The following is a 20260-nucleotide window of genomic DNA, read 5'->3' as shown; positions in this document are numbered from 1 at the left end:
GACACCGGAGAGGGAAAATGGCTAATTGGGCCCAATTTGGACATTTTCACTTAGGGTGTACTCACTTTTGTTGCCAGCGGTTTAGACATTAATGGCTGTGTGTTGAGTTATTTTGAGGGGGCGGCAAATTTGCACTGTTATACAAGCTGTACACTCACTACTTTACATTGTAGCAAAGTGTCATTTCTTCAAGGTTGTCACATGAAAAGTTATAATAAAATATTATTATTAATCACTTTTGTGAGATGCTGTGTGTATATATATATATATATATATATATATATATATATATATATATACATACAGTGCATGCATTGTAGATATTATCCAGGTATGTTACTCATTTTGAAATTGATTGTACTTTATGTATATCAATATATATTATATATATTATACATATATATATATATACACTGTATAAATACATACACACACGACATATCATTCTGGAGAAAGCACATAATATTAATAATTAATGCTCTTGGATTTTAGTGTTTGTTAAAGTGCTTACTGTATCTCAATGCATGTATAAAGACACATATGGAGGAAGGTGAGCACATACAGTAACCATGCTCTAACTGCTACAAAGGTGGTATTTGCATCGGAGGCTCAGAAGAGGAAAATAAGCTTGTGAGCAATTCACATGGATGTGCACCTGCAGCTACTTGATACCAGATGCAGGCAAATGGAATGTGTCCTGTCCAGGACTTCAGTGTTTAAGGCAGGGGTCTCAAACTGATGGCCCTCCAGCTGTTGCAAAACTACAAGTCCCATAAAGCATTGCAAGGCTGACAGTTACACGCATGGCTCCCACAGGCAGAGGCATGATGGGACTTGTAGTTCCGCAACAGCTGGAGGGCCGCCAGTTTGAGACCCCTGGTTTAAGGCATCAAGCACTGGCCTCTAAAATGATTGTGCCAAGCCCATCCATAGAGAAAAACAGATGTATACAGCAAACTACTGCAGGAACGACCATTATCTTCTATGGCTAGGCCATTGAGGGCAATGGAGGATATTAGCCTTGGTAGGTCAGTTAGCATAATCTTTTCTTGAAACGTTTATAAAATCTGTACTTTTGTAAAGGATTGCTAAGGATTTATGGGATATCTTATGAAAGTGCATTGTTGGTTAAATATCACTTCTGACGTGAAGACAATCCAATTGTTCTGCATGGATACACCACCATTTGTTTGTGAGAATGGCACACAACATTCAGAACATTTGTTAATTTAAAAGTTTGTTTTCAAATAAATCATGGATTTTTCATACAAGGTAATTTATCTCTTCTACAATCATTGATAACAATTTACAAAATGCCAGATAAAAAAAATATTTGTTATACACAACAAAACCTTACTTTGGTCAGTTTAAGTGAAATTTAATAGAAGAAATACTAGTTTCCTTTTACATAAAAGATAAGAAGAGCAGTTGCCACCCACTTTAAATTACTTCTCAACCAAAGTCTATGGTTGAGAAAACACATAAGATAACAGCAGATAAAAGCTTTTGTGTCTCACCAGGACACTTCGTCTTTTGTAAAGCTGTAACATGTTGGTGGTCATGCTACCAGTTTATTCACAGCACTAAAGTACAGAAAAGAAAATTGTTTACTTTAAAAAGATCCCCCGATGTATTACCTGTCTCTACCAATACAAGTGTTTCATAAATTAATAGAACGAAGAGGATAGTCAGCAGAGCACAGATAAACAAAACAATGTTTTTTCATTACAGAGTCTATCCAAGATTTGGTGCATGTGAGGAGGATTTGTCAGAGAAAGCTGTGAACTGTCTTTCATAAAAGTCACTGAAGTCACAGGAAAGTAATCCTACAATAATTAGTTTTATATGAAAGTGTATTGCACAATATAACATCATTTTATTTTTTATGGTGTTTTGTAGATACGTAGCTCAATACAATCTCTAAGGCATTCTGGCACTTACTGCCATGGTGAGCAACAGTTGTTTAGAGCTGTGTCTTTGAAGTTGTCTCTGCTTGAAGACAAATTGGTTTCTTCAGGCTAGGAAACTAAAACCCTCCCTGTAGTAAAACATGGCAGAAGATACTTATGATTATTAAAAGGGAGGAGAAGGAGCCTTTAGCTGCATGAGAGAAGACAAACATATACATGAAGGCCTCCAGTGATTTTTTTTTCTTGGCAAAATCCCTCTTATGATCAGACTGCAGACAAGTCAATTCGGTTAGCGGAATTGCTGCTTTTGTCCCACGTATTCATCTTGGTTGGAGATGTATTGGCTCTGTTCCCATTCATCTGGAAGACAAATAAAGCTGTCCATGTCACATAAGATGCCAATTTTTCCCTCACAAGAGAAACCTTTTGCATTCTAGCATCATACATGTGAATAAAGAATGAACGCTATATTCATTCTGGTAGCATTTCACTGACAGCACTAACATTGCTGTTTAAACTATATTCAGTGATGTAACTAACAATTAAAAGTAAAGATTAGGTTATTTTTTGAAGCAACACATAAAAATGGGCATATGATAAAGGATGAAGGATGAACAGAAAACCGAATCTTCATTACTGACTGAAATTTAGAGTATACTCTAAAGTCCTAGCTGCAGATTTCTCCTGCATGACAATGATTTCTTTGGTGCAGTTCCCAAGACTCCTTAGCTTCAGCTTTACCACTTAAGGACTAGCCTCGTTCTGGATTTTAGGTGTTTACATGTTCAAAACAGGTTTTTTTGCTAGAAAATTACTTAGAACCCCTAAACATTATATTTTTTTTTCTAACACCCTAGAGAATAAAATGGCGGTCAATGCAATGCACTTTTTTTCGCACCGTATTTGCACAGCGGTCTTATAAGCGCACTTTTTTTGGAAAAAATTCACTTTTTTGAATAAAAAAATAAGATAACAGTAAATTTAGCCCAATTTTTTTTTTTATATTGTGAAATATAATATTATGTCAAGTAAATTGCGCCCGCTCGTGGAATGGTGTCAAATTTTTACCCTTAAAAATCTCCATAGGCGACGTTTAAAAAATTCTACAGGTTGCATGTTTTGAGTTACAGAGGAGGTCTAGGGCGAGAATTATTGCTCTCGCTCTGCCGGTCGCAGCGATACCTAACATGTGTGGTTTGACCACCGTTTTCATTAGTGGGCGCTACTCATATATGCGTTCGCTTCTGCACGCGAGCTCGTCAGGACGGGGAACTTTAAAAAAAAATTTTTTCTTATTTATTTTACTTTATTTTATTTATTTTTTCACTGTTTTTTTTTTTTTTTTAAATGGATCACTCTTATTCCTATTACAAGGAATGTAAACATCCCTTGTAATAGAAAAAAGCATGACAGGTCCTCTTAAATATGAGATCTGGGGTCAAAAAGTCCTCAGATCTCATATTTGGAATTAAATGCAAAAAAAAATTGTCATTTGAAAAAATGACAACAAAAAAATGCCTTTAAGACGTATGGGCGGAGCTGATGTTATGACGTTGCTTCTGCCCTCCTATGGTATGGAGACGGGTGGGGGTCATCTTTCCCTCACTCATCTCCATACCACAGATGTGAAAGGTCCCGATCACCTCCGCCGCTATCGACGGCTCCGGTAAGCGGCGGAGGGCGCGGGAGAGCGGCGGGAGGGGGGTGGCACCTCTCCCGCCGCCGATAACGGTGATCTCGCAGCGAATCCACTGCAGAGACCACCATTATCAGAAACAGAACCACCGGCCCTAAAGATGGATACCTTGGTTGTGGCAGCTGCTGCTGTTACCAAGATATCCACCTTCAAACTAATGGCGTATATATACAGTGGCCGGTCGGTAGAAACAGCAAGGAAGAGAGGAGTTCCTTCATTTGAACTATAGAAATTGGTATGTGGTTTAGGTTGGCCGCTACAATTGGGTTTGTGGTGAATCCCTGCAATTTATTAAGTTTGTAAATGGTGAACTTATGACTAAACACTTTGCAGGTTTTCCCCCAGAAATAAGGAACAACCTATCATGGAGTGATAAAAGGCTTTACTTCTGGCTTGCTGAGTGACAAACATTTGAAGTAAAGGATAACCCAGCCCCCTTTCTATATAAGGGTGGGCTCTGCCATATTGTTATTATGTGTTGGTGGGGTTAGAGAGAGCTAACAATTATTTATCTATTTACTTATTTACATTTAGCATTAATACATGTCCCCAATACCTACTGCCCTCCAATGATCTTTGTTTTACAATAGCTTTCTTATACTGTAAGGGGCAGAATACTATAACAACATTCTCTCATATAGACTATGTTAGACATTTGCAACACTATTTTCTAATCAAATCTAGACAGATTCTTTTTTTCCCTATATCCAGTTGCCTACCTTCGGTGTCTCCTATATGTCCAGGAGACTTCCTGCAATTTCTTATCTTCCCTGCTCACTCCCATGCACAGCTCTGTGAGACCTGGTGTCTGTAGAAACATGAGCTCCCAATACTATGATTGAGAGCCAGTCAGAAGCCTTCCTCATTGAATAATCACTCTGACAGCCAATCACAGCGATCATTCAGTGTAACATTTGTTAACCAAAGCAAAAGTAACTCACTAGCTGCCTTATCTCTTCTGTTCCCTGACAGGCAACAATCTATGAGAGGGAGAGCTGCAGCTGACACAGAAGAATGTTTATTGTGCGCACAGGAACTTAGTTAACTCCTAACTAACCAGGACATGCCTTTTTTTTACTACTTAACCCATTCATTTCAGAAAATCAACCTGTATAAGCACTATTTAACAGTTTTGTGTCCTGTTCCATGTTTGTATTTTAAATAATTTGTTGAAAAAATATATATTATAAAGCACATATATACTTTGTTAAACATATGTGGTTTAGGGTATATCTGTTTTAAATCAGTAAGAACTTTAAATTGCTGATGCATTATGTGAAAAATTAAATATATCCAATCTTTTCTAAATAACTTTACCATGCTTTGTACCAAAAATGTAATTATAATGTTGCAGTAAATAGAACAAGCAGCAGAATAAAATGTATACATTTTCCCTACAGTAATGGCAGTTGTGTTAAAAATATTGCTGATCAAACTTGAAACTATGTATATTTTTCAGATATTTACTATTTTTCCCCCTTAAAATGCAAATACATTTAGAAAATTCTCAGAGGACTTTAGGGTCACAAAAAAGTCTGTTTTTTTCCCCCAAAAAACGATATACAGTATGTATCAATTCTTTTTTATAAGTAATTACAAAGTTATAGATTCATTAATAGACAGAGCAGAAACGTGAAAACATGATCTGGTCCATGGGGGTAAACAGGTTTGAGAGCCAAAGTGGTTATTGAAGGAATATCAGTTGAAATTTGCACATTTGATAACACAACTAATCAAGATGCAAGAGAGAGTTGGAGCTGGTTGGAAAAATAAACTCAGATAGAAGTTAATTTGCTAAAACCAAATAGACTGTTCATTTTGCAAGGGAATTTACCCCAGAACTTTTCCATGGTAACTCTTACAGGAGTGAATTTCCCTTTCTAGGGGTAAATTTCCTCTCACTTCCTGTTGTTTCCCTCCCTTTGTAAGTATAAGTCATATGTAAGTCGGATTTTTGTAACTCGGAGACTGCCTGTAACGAGGTGAAGCTCTTTTGACTTCCATCATTCGATTATGTTCAAACTGCTATTTTTAGTTTTCCTTGCATGTGATTGGGCATTCTTTGCAAAGTGAAATTTCACCATATTCACAAAGCTCTGGGCTAAAACTTTAATTTGCACAGTCCAATTTACCTTGTAAATCAAAGAGCCTTTTTACCAGTAGTAAATCAACCCCATAATGTCTAATACATAACATGCTGAGCTGAACTTTGCTAGTCATAGCAAAATACTGCATGTTTTTTCCTGCCAGCATAAAAGACATTGTCTATTTATTAAAATTTCTGTGCTGCCATTAAAATCGAATTGGGTTGTTTTCAATTTGTATCATGTTCATCTTGTATGATTTTCTTATTTAATTTTTACATTTTTAGAAAGTGCACTGTTTTCAGCATCCTTATCTTACTAGACTAGCTTGGGGGGGGGGGGGGGGTTTATGTAAGATTAAAAAAAAAAAAAAAACTGCTTTATTTGATATTCTTGTAAACATTGCTTTCATTTGGAGTTGAGTTTTTCTCACTGCGTGTTATTATGTAATCACTTTCTTTTGTAATTGCTTTTATACAGGTACAGCAGTAAAAGAATGAATGACCCAAAAGACAGTTACTCTGTGCCCTATAAAACCCATTAACGGTACTTACTACATCAGAGTTGAAAGGCTTCACATTGATGTTGCGAATTGAGCTACTGGTGAGCGACCACACCTTTGTTTTGTGTTTGAAAGCTGCTCTCACCTTGAAAAGTAATAGAACAGAAAACAATGTTACCCATATCAGTACTGTTCAGTACTATTAACCCATCCAAATAAAATTATACTTACTGCTTTTATGATACTTGTGTATTCAAAAAAAAACAACTGCTTACACCAAAGCTGTTCACATTTTTTTTTACCAAGGCCTTTAAAACCTTTAACTAATCATCCGAGAATAAATGAATCTATAAATGCAGACAATGTCTAATTTAAGGAAAGTATAGTGTATTTTCAGAAAGAACATGTTTTCCGTTATTATTGTTGCATTCCCCTTAACTAATTTTTTACCAAAGGACATTGCTGTGTGGGTGCCCAATATGCCTAAGGTGTCAGTATGCCTGTGCCATGTGTCCATTGAAACTAGACGTCTTTAATGTTATACTAACAATTTACGCACATGTTGCAATGTAGCAACAAAAGGGATATAAACTATCCTAAAGCGAAAATCAAATGTTCTTTTTGAGCTGCACTAGTCAGCTACCTAACATAAAAACTACACTTATTTGATATCTATTTCTTCCTAATGAAAACCTAGGAAATAAAGATGTATCTATTCAGACAATGTATATTAAATTATGGCAGACTTCAAATGTTAAAAAGGTATAGGGTACAGAACCAAGACTCCAAGATAAAAAAAAAAAAATGCTCTGGGAGTTAATGGAGTGGGGTGAAGTCTCAGGAACTCAAGGAGTTAAGGACATTTAAAACTTTTATTTGGTACAAAGTTTTAATAAATATAATTCTTAAATGTATTATTACAAACTGAAAGCTGAAAACAATGTAATTTTATTTTCTATCTTTTAACCACTTCCCATTCGGGCCAATTCTGACAATTCGCTCCTAAATGTAAAAATCTACTTTATTTTGCAAGAAAATTACTTAGAATAGCACCCCCAAACATTATATATTTTTTTACAAGAGGCCTTATAGAATAAAATGGTGGATGTTGAAATTTTTATGTCACACAGTATCTGCGCAGCAGTTTTTCAAACGCAATTTTTTGGAAAAAAAAAAACACTTTCATGGACTAAAAAAAAAAAACAAGCACTAAAGCCCATTTTTTTGTATAATTTGAAAGATGATGTTACACTGAATAAATAGATACCTAACATGTCTTGCTTTAAAATTGCCTCTGCCCATGGAATGGCGGCAAACTTTGGTGCTTAAGACTCTCCATAGATTATGCTTTAAAAGCCTTTACAGATTACCAGTTTGGAGTTCCACAGGAAGCCTGGTGCTAGAATTATTGCTCTTGCTCTGACATTCGCGACAATACCTCACATGTGTTATGCAATCACCCTTTACATATGCGTTCAGATTTGCACGTAAGCACGGTGGGACAGGGGTGCTTTATATTTTTTTTATTATTATTATTATTATTATTTATTTTATACATTTTTTTATTATTAAGTTTATTGCTATCACAAGAGATGAACAGCATCCCTTGTGACAGCATGGACCATGAGAGGACCTCTTTATAGAAAGATCTGGGGTCTATTAGACCCTAAATCTCTCCTCTAGCCTCCCATGCAGCTGATCAGACACAGATCGGTCTGATCGGCTGCTTTCCTGGCTGATCAAAGAGGCAGAACCGGAAGTGAAAAGCTACTCATCGCTTCGGATTTCCGGGGTTACAGAGAGAGAGAGAGGAATGACGTCAGTTCCTCTCTCTCTCTGTTCAGGGCAGCAATCGCTCCCGTGCTCCGCAATGGGAAAGTAGAGCCCGGGAAAGGTGGCGGCAGCCATGGGAGGGGGATGTGACCCTCTTCCACCACCCGCAGAAGTAATCGAGTGGCTAATTAGCCACTCGATCACTTCTCCCTGAAAGGGAATCGCCAGCTGAAAAGATACATATCGGGATGATGCCTGTAGTTGCAGGTATTATCCCGATATAACCACTGGAACCCGAGGAAGTGGTTAAAATATTTAAATTTTTTTTACACACTGTACTGTTCTCTTTATAAAAAAAAAAGTTCTTTCTCTGTGCACAGTGAGTACACAAGGAAAGAGATACACTGACAGTTGCTGCCTGTAAGGTTTATTTACTGATCATGTCAAAGCTGACATAGTGATCACATGATAAGGAACTATACTCATTAATAGAGACAGGAAGGTGTCAATGACAGCATAGTCTCAGCTAGGATCATGCAGAGCTGTGTTTGCCCCCAGCTGTGAAAGAAAACATAGATTCATGTTTTTCCAGCATGAATGATTGTGCTGAGAAACATTGCAGACTGCAGTCTTGAATCTGTTAAAGTAGTTTTCAAATATATCTTTTACATGTTTTCATGTTTGCTCTGAAATATTTTTTGGTATTGTATGAAATGTAGTATTTGTAGAAGCGTCACTAGGCATACATTCTATTTGCAGCCACACTGCCTCCATTCTTAACCACTTCAGCCCCGCAAGGTCTTACCCCTTTAATGACTAGGCCATTTTTTGTGATGTGGCACTGTGTTACTTTAGCTGACAATTGCATGGTCATGCGACCCTGTACGCAAATAAAATTGATGTACATTTTTTCTCACAAGAGATAGAGATTTCTTTTTGTTGTATCTGATCACCTCTGCAGTTTTTATTTTTTTGCGCTATAAACAAAAAAAGACCATCAATTTAAAAAAAAAAAAACAATATTTTTTATTTTCTGCTATAAAATATATCCAATAAAAAATTTAAAAAAATCAAATTTCTTCCTCAATTTAGGCCAATGTATATTCTGCTACATATTTTTGGTAAAAAAAAACCCAAAAAAACAATAAGTGTATATTGATTGGTTTGCGCAAAAGTTATAGAGTCTATAAAATAGGCGATAAATTTATGGCATTTTTATTTATTTTTATTTTTTTTACTAGTATTGGGGGTGATCTGTGATTTTAAGCGGGACTGCGACATTGTGGCGGACAGATCGGACACCTAACTGACATTGACACTTTTTTGGGAACCAGTGACATTATTACAGTGATCAGCGCTAAAAATATGACACTGACACAGGGAAGGGAAGGGGTAAACATCAGGGGCGATGAAGGGGTTAACTGTGTGCCCTGGGTGTGTTTATTAACTGTATGGGATGGGCTGCCTGGGATAACACACAGATTTGTCTTCTTGCATAGCAGAAATACAGGATCTCATTTTAATCCCCTGTCAGAAAGGAGATCTGCCTTATTTACTTTGGCAGATCCGTGTTCTCTCTCTGCAGGGAACGATCATGGGCGGCCGGCAGAGATCGAGTCCACCGGACCCGCTGTTTAGCTCCCCCGCTGGCCAATCAGCACGCGTGTGCCCACAGATGCTAGTTCATGAACCGCCGTACCATTACATTCTGCATTCGGGGCACACTGAGTGAACCATCAATGTACAGAGCCTTGTCTCGTGATCGTGACTCCTAGGCACATGTGAGGGAGTAATATCATCATGGCCCAGCCATTCAAACAACCTGAGAGCGAGAACCCAGAAGAAAGGCTGGGTGAAGATAAAAGTGTGCCACCTTATTTTTTAAAGTCCTACCTTCTGTCAGGCAGTTCAAGAGTATAGCCTCTCATGCCACTAGGCTTCAAAAAGTTTTTTTCCCCGGGCTGCACAGCTTTTGAAATGGGGGAGGGGGTATTAAGAGGACTTTGACTGAAAGGAAGTGTGTATTTTATTTATTGTGTGTTTTAAGTGGCTAGATTTTATTTTTATGTATAATATTTTTTGACTTTTTGTTGTATGATGCTGGAGGGGACTATATCTGTATTAATTTTTTATTATTTTATTGTAGAATGAAACTAATTTTCCTAAATTTGTGACCTGTATGTACAAATTTAAAAAAAATGTACATAAAGAAGGTTTCAACCCTTCCACCTTGAACAGCAGTGTCTGGGAGGGGAGGTGTGTAAGACACAGCACTGTGTCCTAATGTACTAATCGGCACTAAAATTCACCAATGTCTGTAGTGTTTATGGTAACCAATGTCTGTAGTATTGTGCTTATTAGTAATGGAAAGAACAGCTTGACCAACTGGTTAAAAAGGATAGGAAAGACCTAGGCTAATGACATATACACATAATCAATGCTCTTTGCCCTGACTTGTAAATTAGTGAACAGCTTTATCAATCCACGTCACATAGATTTTCTTTAGGAAAGGTAAAAAGACTGACATCTACATTCATCTAGAACCAAACATATATTCTCCAAAGTAATCTCATCTGATTCTTTATGCTGACACTGTAAAAAATGGAGTATTAATGTAAATGTCATATGTTTGCAGTAAAAATTGGAGAGCTAGATGAATAATTGGTAGAACAGTATATGTAAAAAGCAATGATATTTCTACACTTTCAAAATCTAATGATATGCAAATGTATTCTTAGGTAGCTAGGGGCTGCATTCAAGTTGTTCAACCTATTTGGCTGCTCTGCACAGAATGACTAATGCTGTGTACACACGATCAGACATTCCGACAACGAAATCCTGGGATTTATTTCCGACGGATGTTGGCTCAAATTTGTCTTGCATACACACGGTCGCACAAATGTTGTCAGAAATTCCAAAAGTCAAGAGTGCGGTGACATACAACACGTACGACGAGCCGAGAAAAATGAAGTTCAGTAGCCAGTGCGGCTCTTCTGCTTGATTCCGAGCATGCGTGGAATTTTGTACGTTGGAATTGTGTACACAAATTTGGAATTTCCAACAACGGATTTCATTGTCGGAAAATTTGAAATCCAGCTCTCAAATTTTTGTTGTCGGAAATTCCAACAAAAAATGTCCAAAGGAGCCTAAACATGGTTGGAATTTCCTACAACAAGCTCCTATTAAATTTGTTGTCGGAATATCCGATCGTGTGTACGCAGCATTAGGTGTGAACATTTCCCAGTGCCATAAAATGGAGATATAAATCATACTGCTATTTATGACAACCAAGTTTCAAGAGTAATGAAGATTTTATAAATTAATGTGACACTGAAAATATGAAATACTTTGCATGTCTATTCATTTCATTACATAGACATTACAAGGGCATTGTTAGTTTCCTGTAGATATGAGTGAACATTAAGAAATTCACTTCACTGACAAATTGATTCATCCCTGTGATCCTTGGCTGGATTAGGATCTACAGATCCACTTTTTTATATACTATTTTAAATGTTTTTTGATAAGCAATGTGTGACGCCCCAGAAATTCTCATCCAACGCACAAGACATATGAAAAAACTATAAGAAAGTATTCCTTGTTAAATTTGTTCAAACCTATATGACTGTTAGCCCCATATTTTATAAGGAAATGGGCAAAAAAATATGCCTCTGCTCTCAAAATACCAGCCTAGTGATCAAGGGGGTCTTCTCTACTTCTGCTGTATAGGAAAGTGGGAAAATATTTTACAATATATGTATTGGTATTTAAAAAGAACAATACATAAATTCAACATTTTGACATAAATGGGGCATGGATAAGACATGGTGATGTGAGGCTGCAACTTCTTAAAGCTCTGTTCCCTGTGTGCTCTAGTTCAACAGATGACTGCACTATCAACCCCCAAACCTCATGCCCAAGGGTAGGAAAACAAGCAAAGCCCCTCGGAAACAATTTGTTGAGGATCTTTTGCATTTCTTCCCCCTGCTTACCCGGGGCCTCTGTGCCCAATATGGCACCATCTCGAGTCCTCAGCCATGCCATACCAGATGCAGGACTGCAGAAGCAGCAGAAAATCACAGAGACATCGCCTTCTGCCCCCTACACAGACACTGAGAAGACACCCATAGGGGCTACTGGTGGTGTGCACACTGTTGGTCCAGCTTGTAGTGATGAATTTGATGGTATTCGAAGTATAGAGAAAATTTAGACCTTTTATTGCACATTACCTATAGTGGTTTATGGAGCTTGGTTACAGAGTGGACACTTATTTTGCTACAGCTGCACTTCAAAACAATTCTGGTTGGTCTCATATTGCAAATTGGATTGTATATAGAACCTTTGTTAATTTCTAGAGCACCATATATATTTTGCACTGTTGATATATTTGCTTTATATTTCCCATTTAATTCTTTGTATATTTATACATTGTGGGTAATTTGATACTTATTATTTAGAGTGTTTCACGTTAATATTCATAACAGGTGGCAACCCTGTTTTCCCAAATTCATTCCCTTGAAGAGATCCACAAACACTCCCAAGTTCAGGCCATTTTTTCTGAACTTTAGGCACTCAGGGAAAGACTTGAGTTTCTACTCTTTTCCAAGGTCAAGGCCCAATTTGTTAAACTTAAAGTGATATTACAGGCTTTCTTTAAATTTTTTTTTTTTTTTAAAGTGGTTCTAAAGACAGAAGATTTTATTTATCCTAATGCATTCTATGCATTAAGATAAAAAAACCTTCTGTGTGCAGCAGCCGCCCCCAGCCACCCTGATACTTACCTGAACCCCATCTCTATCCAGTGGTTTTACAGGAGAGCCTCAGCTGTCCGTCATTAGCTGAGACAGCAGTGGGCGCCAGTGGTTTCAATGGTTCCAATGGTGAGCCAATGAGGAGAGAGAGGGGGCGGGCCGAGCCACGGCTCTTTGTCTAAATGGACATACAGAGCACTAACTCAGCTCGGGTGCCCCCATAGCAAGCTGCTTGCTGTGGGGGCACTTGGCAGGAGGGAAGGGCCAAGAGCCTTTAATATCACTTTAAATACCAAACATGTTATACTCACCTGCTCTGTGCAGTGGTTTTGCACAGAGCAGCCCCGATCCTCCTCTTCTCAGGTCCCTTGTTGGCACTCTTGGCTCCTCCCTCCTGCTGAGCCAGAGCAAGCAACTTGCAATGGGGCACCCAAGCAGGCTTGTTCTCGAGTCTCGGCTCTGCGTGTCCATTTACACACAAAGCCGCGGCTTGGCCCTGCCCCCTCTCTCTCCTCATTGGCTCACTGGCTGTGATTGAGGGAGAGTCCCTGGAGAGCCGAGGCTCTTGTGCACATCGCTGGATCGAGGTGAGGCTCAGGTAAGTATTGGGGGGCTGGTAGGGCTTGAGCCTTCCGTTAGTGACGTCATCAAACTTGTCGGCGGCATCATGGTGGAGTGCTGTATATGCTTGTTATAGCCTGAACACTGAGTGACATTTTTTAACAAACCTATGCATTTTTTAATTATTCTACTGTGAAGTTTGCACTTGTGTCTTCTCCTCCATGGTATATGTGGTATTCCTATTGAGAATACTGCTTTTGGATGGATTGCTTATGGTACATGGTGATGCCACTTGATATACATCCTATGCACATTTGATTCCATATAATCTAAATCCTATCCAGGGCTGGGCACATTGGGCTGGTGTGACACACGGCTGTGACTAGGTTTTGATGGAGTGATTTTTGTTGGTTTTAGTTCAAAATTACTTTATTTATTGGCATATAACACGCACTTTTTCACCCTGAAAATCGGGTGCAAATAGTGTGTGCATGTTATACGCTGATACTGCAATTTGGGCTGCCTAGGAGGGAACAGGGAGGGGGGTGGGACAAGATTTATCAGATTACATATAGTGAGAATCTCCTGTTTACTCAGCGGCCTTTGTAATAGGAAGTCCCGTCTCCTGGGCCGGCATTGGACCAGTGTTCTGTCTATCATAGAACTTTGTATTAAAGAGGCCGCCAAGTAAACAGGAGATTCTCGATGTATGTAGTCTGACGGCGCTCGTCCCGCCCCCCTCCATGTCCCCTCCGTGGCAGCAGTAATCTGAGGTGAGGCTGCAGATGGGCACTGATCAGCCTGCATTCATGGCAATGGTGAGGCTGCATATGGGCATTGATCAAGCTGCAATGATGGGCAATTGTGAGGCTGTAGATAGGCATTGATCATGCTAAATTGATGCACTGATGGGCAATTGTGAGGCTGTAGATAGGCATTGATCATGCTAAATTGATGCACTGATGGGCAATTGTGAGGCTGCAGATGGGCATTGATCAAGCTGCATTGATAGGCAATTGTGAGGCTGCAGATGGGCATTGATCAAACTGCATTGATGGGCAATTGTAAGGCTACAGATGGGCATGCTGAGGCTGCATTGATGAGCACTGACCCTTATTTTGCTTAAAAGTTCTTTATTTAAAACGTAAGTTTTCTTCCTGAAACTTCTCTCCTAAAATGAAGGTGCGTGTTATACGCCTCTACGTGTTATATGCCGATAAATACGGTATTTGTTGTGGTTTTTAAGCAAAGTTTTTAAGGGACATGCATCTCATATAATATTTATTATATATTTATAGTTTCACTCACAAGTATTATCTTTGCTTTTCACCTGTGGACTCTTATTTCTCTTAAAGGGACAAACACTTTATGCACTCTAAAAAGATATTTTAAATCCTGATGATAGGATTTTTTTTTCACTGTCTTAAAGGGGAATGCACACGTATCTGTCATACATATGTTGCTACATCTAGCCAAGCCCCCTGCTGCATTCCTCTAAGCCTGCCTGTGTCGCCAGCATCCCTTGTGACTTTGTGACTCCAGCAACCCCTGTGCCTCCATCGACCCTTGTGATTCCAGTGACTCCTGTGTCTCCAATGACTCCTATGTTTCCACTACCCCAGCATCTCCAGTGACTCCCTAAACTCCATTGTCTCTAGAGATCCCAGTGTGTACAGTGCACAGTGATCCCAGTACTTCTGTACACTCCAGTGACCTCTAGCTCCAGTATACAGTATATGCAAACATCCTCAAGTGTCTTTTCTGAATACCATTGTGCTTAAGACGGTCTTTCCATGGACTCTGAATAAGTTGCTGGTATCTCCAACTAGCCCTTGCTCAGTAGTCTCAGTGTTACATACGCCATTTTTTAAAATTTTGACGCATGGTTCCCCTTAAAATTCAGGTCTGGTATGGACTTTAGGGGGACCCCTACGCCATTTTTTTAAATTTGTCACAGGGTTCCCCTTAATATCCATACCAGACCTGAAGGGCCTGGTATGGATTTTGAGGGGACCCCCACGCAATTTTTTGGGGGGTTCGGGGTTCCCCTTAATATTCATACCAGACCCAAAGGACCTGGTAATGGACTGGGGGGACCCATGCCATTTTTTTCAATGAGTTTTATCTATATTTAAAGGAATATTTCATTTTTATTGTTTCACTTTAAGCATTATTAAAATCACAGCTCCCGAAAAAACTTTTTTTTTGCATCGATCCATGTCCCCTGGGGCAGGACCCAGGTCCCCAAACACTTTTTATGGCAATAACTTGCATATAAGCCTTTAAAATTAGCACTTTTGATTTTTCATGTTCGTGTCCCATAGACTTTAAGGGTGTTCATGTGTTCGTCCGAATGTTTTGCCTGTTCGCAAGTTGTGGTGCGAACAGAACCGGGGGGGTGTTCGGCTCATCCTTTGTGTTACACGGGGCTTTCTTGGATTCACTAACTACTATCCAAACCAAGTCTGAAGTATACAACTGAAAGGTTGTCTGTTATCTTCCAATTAAAGTAGGTCTGTGCCTCCATATTAAGTCTGGGCACTTTTAAGGAACTCAACAAATAAAGGATTTATGTCTGTACCAGAGGTAAAATACAGATTACTGTTAAAATGATGAAAGGCATGATATCTTTTATCTAGTTTAGATGACTGCTGTGATTACGTATGCTAGTGTTTTATCAGCGTTATTACAACATAGTATATCTTTAGTAAAATAGTTACATCCATCTTGGAGCTTTTTTCAGTTTTGTATGTATGACAAATTAAAGTAGAGCCATAGTCTCCCAATAAAAATTAGGTACTGCAGCACCCAATTATCTGTACTTTCAGTTTTCTCATAGCCCTGTGCAAAGAGCCACAAATTCCTGTTGAGTTTGCCAACAAAGTCCACCTAATGCAGCTTCTTCTGATGGTGTGGAAACAATGCTGCACTGCTCCTTAATTTAGCAATGTTGCAACTTATATGCAGGCTGTGTCTGCTTGCTCAACAGTAGGATAAAAGACGTTTTATGATGTTTCTGCATTGTTACTGTTGATTTGCAGGTTTGTAGATTGTCAATCAGCAACTGGCCATATCTAATCCTGCCTACTGCTTTCTGAATTGATAGCACTCTGTTGCTGAAACCCTATCACTGTGAGCTGCCGTGTTTGGGAGATGGAGTATGTGAAACAAATAATTTGGCTCAGTCAGTTCAGGTAAAGAAAGTTTTTTAACAGAATGGCAAAAAAAGGGGTGTAAAAGCTTTGTATATTGCCTCAAAACACTTTATTTATTAAAAGTGCAAAAACATGCTCACAAAAGCGAAATAACAATAGACGTGAATAAAAGTAAGTGGATAAAATCTCAGTACCTACATCAGACCAAGATGCATATGTTCTGTATGGATGCCTGGGCCCCACTATGCAGCAAATTAAATGGCTGACCCATTTTGCGGGGTATACCCCTCAAAATCAGTCAGTGATTTAGCAATTTGTTTTTGCATTTTTAATAAATAAATAGTTTTGAGGTAATGCACAAAGCTTTTGCACATTTTTTTTGCCACGTTGTAATTTAGAAGTAAAGATTTCCTCTGTCAGAAGAAGGCATGCCTGACTCATAACCTCAAATGAAGTGAAGTTTCAGAGGTCTATGCTCTTCTTTTCAAGATGGCTTCCTCTTGCTAAAATAGCTCTGTTTGTTGTTTGTGTATTTTCTCTTTATGCACCAAACTAAAGGAAGTTTTTTGTTTACTTTATGATGCTTGGGCATTACTGTACATGGTAACTGCACTTGATACTTGTTTATACCAGTTAATTTTTTTAAAGTTTATTGTCCTTAGTGAGAGAGCAAGTGGAGGGGGGGGGGGGGTATTGGTTAATCAAATAACCTATAAAGTTCCGTTTTAAGTATAATACCAATCAATGTTGGTTGTTAACTTGTTTTATGGTTAACTTACCTCAGAATTAAGCAGGCAATGGAATAGAAATATGAAAAATCCCTGAAATATAAAAAGAAGAGAACAGCAGTCATTAGGAGATGTAATTATTCTACTGATAACTACAAAACTGTATTATATTGTCTAAGCTCTTAAAATAATTATATTTTCCACATTTAAGGAGGAATAAGGTTTCATCTGCTATTCTCAATGCTATGCCATATGCCTAATGCTGTTGCACCTAAATCCCAAGCATTAATTACAGTTAGCATAGATATTTTGTATTGCTACACTAATCTTGTGGATCTATTATAGACTACGAAAAGTGAATCCCTTAAACCTTAAAGTATTTAAATAATAACAAATGATTCAGCTAACACTTTCTATTGCTTTATGAGCTAATATGTTACATTTTGCATACCTGTAAAGAATTGAAAACAGCAAACATATACTGGAATACTATAGACTGTTCATTTACAGCAAGAACCCCAAAGATCCAGGAGCTTCCAAGAATCGGAAGAAGCACAGCAACTGCTTTGGCTGTCAATCTAGAATGCAAAAAAAAACATAAGCGATTATCTTAATTAATTGTATATTAAAGGCTACCCTAAATCCACTACAATTCAAGCCCTGAAAACATTTGTTAGGAATAAGAAAGGATTCTGGTTTTGGGCTAGAACAACATCTGATTTCAGAGTACAAGGTTCAATATGTCAAAAAACTAGACATAGAGACAAGTCTAAAACACTCCATCAAAATGTGATTGTTACAAAATAAAACTGTAAAGCACATCTTGACATTACCAAGAAGTTGACACTAGTACCAAATCAAAACTGTTGTGCTGTTTAAAACACGCCACTGGCTGTGTCTTCGTCAATGACTGTGTTCACTCACTGTTGACATTTATGACTAGACACCATCGATGTGGGACTGACAGTACATCACCTTGGAGTCAGCTTTTTATGGATCAGTTCTGAAATATTAAACTTTTTTTCAGCTCTCATGTTTACCAACTAAACGCTGCTACATAACTACTTTAGAAATGATAGAATGATAACAAATACAGTTAAGCAGGAATTATTTGAGTCATTAAAGAAAAGGGTATTAATGCTTGCAAAATGTTGGTTATAAAAACATTTATTTTCTACTACCTGTGAAAAAATTGTTGTGCTAATCCCCACTTTTCTACTACCTTTTAATATACAGTATTTGTTCATTGGTAAACAATAGGGATGAACATAACCACTTCAGCTCCGGAAGATTTTACCCCCTTCATGACCAGGCCATTTTTTGCTTTTTGGCACTATGCTACTTTAACTGGAGATTGCGCGGTCAATGCTTTCCCGAAACAAAATTGATATTTTTTTTTTTTTACTCAAATATAGCTTTTTTTTGGTGGTATTTGATCTCCACAGTTTTTTTTTTAAGATTTATACAAAAAAAAGACTGAAGATTAAAAAAAAAACAAAAAAATTTTGCTACATGTTTTTGATTAAAAAAAATTCCAATAAGTGTATATTGGTTTGCATGAGAGTTATAGTGCCTACAAACTGTATATATATATATATTTACTGTATACTGGAAGTTTTAATTTTTTTTATACTACTAATTGCAGCGGTCATTGACTTATAGTGGGGCTTCGATAGTGCGGTGGACAAACTGACACTGGGGGGAACTGACTGTCACCGACATCACCACTGGCATTAATACAGTGATCAGCTATAATATTATACATAGTTACTGTACTAATAACACTGGCTGGGAAGGGGTTAACATTGAAAGCGATAAACGGGTTAAATATGTGCCTAACTATGTGTAATTTGTGTACAGTGTGCTGCTTTTACTAAGAGATCTCTCAGTTTCTCATCCCTGTTTTGCAGATTGCTCCCTCTGTACAGAGCTCTGTGTTGTTTAACAACATGAGAGCTCTGGGCTGTGATTGCACACAGCTGATCAGTAGGTCCCAGCCGTGAAAGATTGTCATGGACTTGCTGATAGGCTCGCACTGTGTGCAATCACAGCGGGCCCCGGGTGAGGGCACGTGCCCTAAACACAGAAGTAGTCAGCGATGTACAGGTACGTCACTTTGCCCACAGCAGCCCATTCATGGTACGTTGTAGGCAGGCAAACGCTAAATTGTCAAATGAGAAAGGGGGCCAAAGTTCTTTTTGCACTACTTCTCCTGTGGGTTACAAGAGTGCACTGCACTTCTGTGACCATTTTCAGCTGACAGCAGGCTAAAGTTCGCTGTCGGCTGGTGCCTCTCTGCCAGTCCAACCTCCTGGATCGATCCCAACTTTAATGTCAAGGTCCACCCAGATGCCTAGACTGGCAGCTAGCTTAGCCTCTCAGTGAGCCACTGGGATCCTGAGCCAACTGCTCCAGCTCCCTCCACAGCCCAGTGCTTCAGTGAGCACTGGAGGAGCAGAGCAGAGAGCCAGTTACTGACAGTCACCGGCTCTCTGCTCACTGAAGAGGCAGCGGGGGACAGATGCAGCATCAGGTAATAGGATTGTTTATTTTTATTCCCGAACTTCTCTTTCAAGGTTCTGGTCAAGCATGAGGCAAACCCAACTCTCTTACTGTTTGGGAAAACCAATGCGGCTGTTCATAGTTATAGTATCCAGTTACCAATAATGCATTTCCTGGCCTTTGAACTGTGGTCATTTGGCTTAGATGGGTTAATAATGGGGATTGTTTATTTATCACATTACTGTGATTTGCAATGTGGTGGGCTACATATTAGGGTGTACCCTCCTGTGTTCACAATGCAAAGACACAACATCACTTTTCAGGACTTTTGTGCAGTCTCTATTACCCCACCCCCTCTACCTTTGCAGTCTTTTTTTCCTTTTATTTGGGATTTTTTCTTCTATTTTATTTTAATTTATTGTATTTATTTATTTTACTTTCAGCTAGGTTAAATAAAATAGGGCTGTGGTTTATTGTTTATGGGATTGGGTTTAGTGTTTTAAATTTTATTATCTGAGGCGGTATATTTATTCCTAATGTAATGTTGCTAGGGGTTTTTTTTATTTCATCAGCAGCCTGAACTTATGATTGGCACATG

General features: G+C 38.5%; 1 protein-coding gene across 1 annotated transcript in view; it reads right to left on the bottom strand.

Moving 5' to 3' along the window:
* Window positions 1-1289: 1289 nt before the first annotated feature.
* The window catches only part of ADGRD1 (adhesion G protein-coupled receptor D1), a 921219-nt gene continuing 902248 nt past the window's right edge, over window positions 1290-20260 (bottom strand). Inside the window, exons 22-25 of the mRNA XM_073628314.1 lie at window positions 17612-17738; window positions 17212-17253; window positions 6245-6337; window positions 1290-2270 (exon numbers count right to left, since the gene is read on the bottom strand). Of these exons, the coding sequence (XP_073484415.1) occupies window positions 2175-2270; window positions 6245-6337; window positions 17212-17253; window positions 17612-17738 (358 nt within the window). The 3' untranslated portion in view covers window positions 1290-2174. The remainder of the gene's footprint in view (window positions 2271-6244; window positions 6338-17211; window positions 17254-17611; window positions 17739-20260) is intronic.

Source organism: Aquarana catesbeiana, linkage group LG01 (assembly GCF_042186555.1).
Source record: "Aquarana catesbeiana isolate 2022-GZ linkage group LG01, ASM4218655v1, whole genome shotgun sequence".
Taxonomy (NCBI): domain Eukaryota; kingdom Metazoa; phylum Chordata; class Amphibia; order Anura; family Ranidae; genus Aquarana; species Aquarana catesbeiana.
Note: the sequence above shows the minus strand (reverse complement) of the source record. Positions and strands in the feature narration are given on the sequence as shown.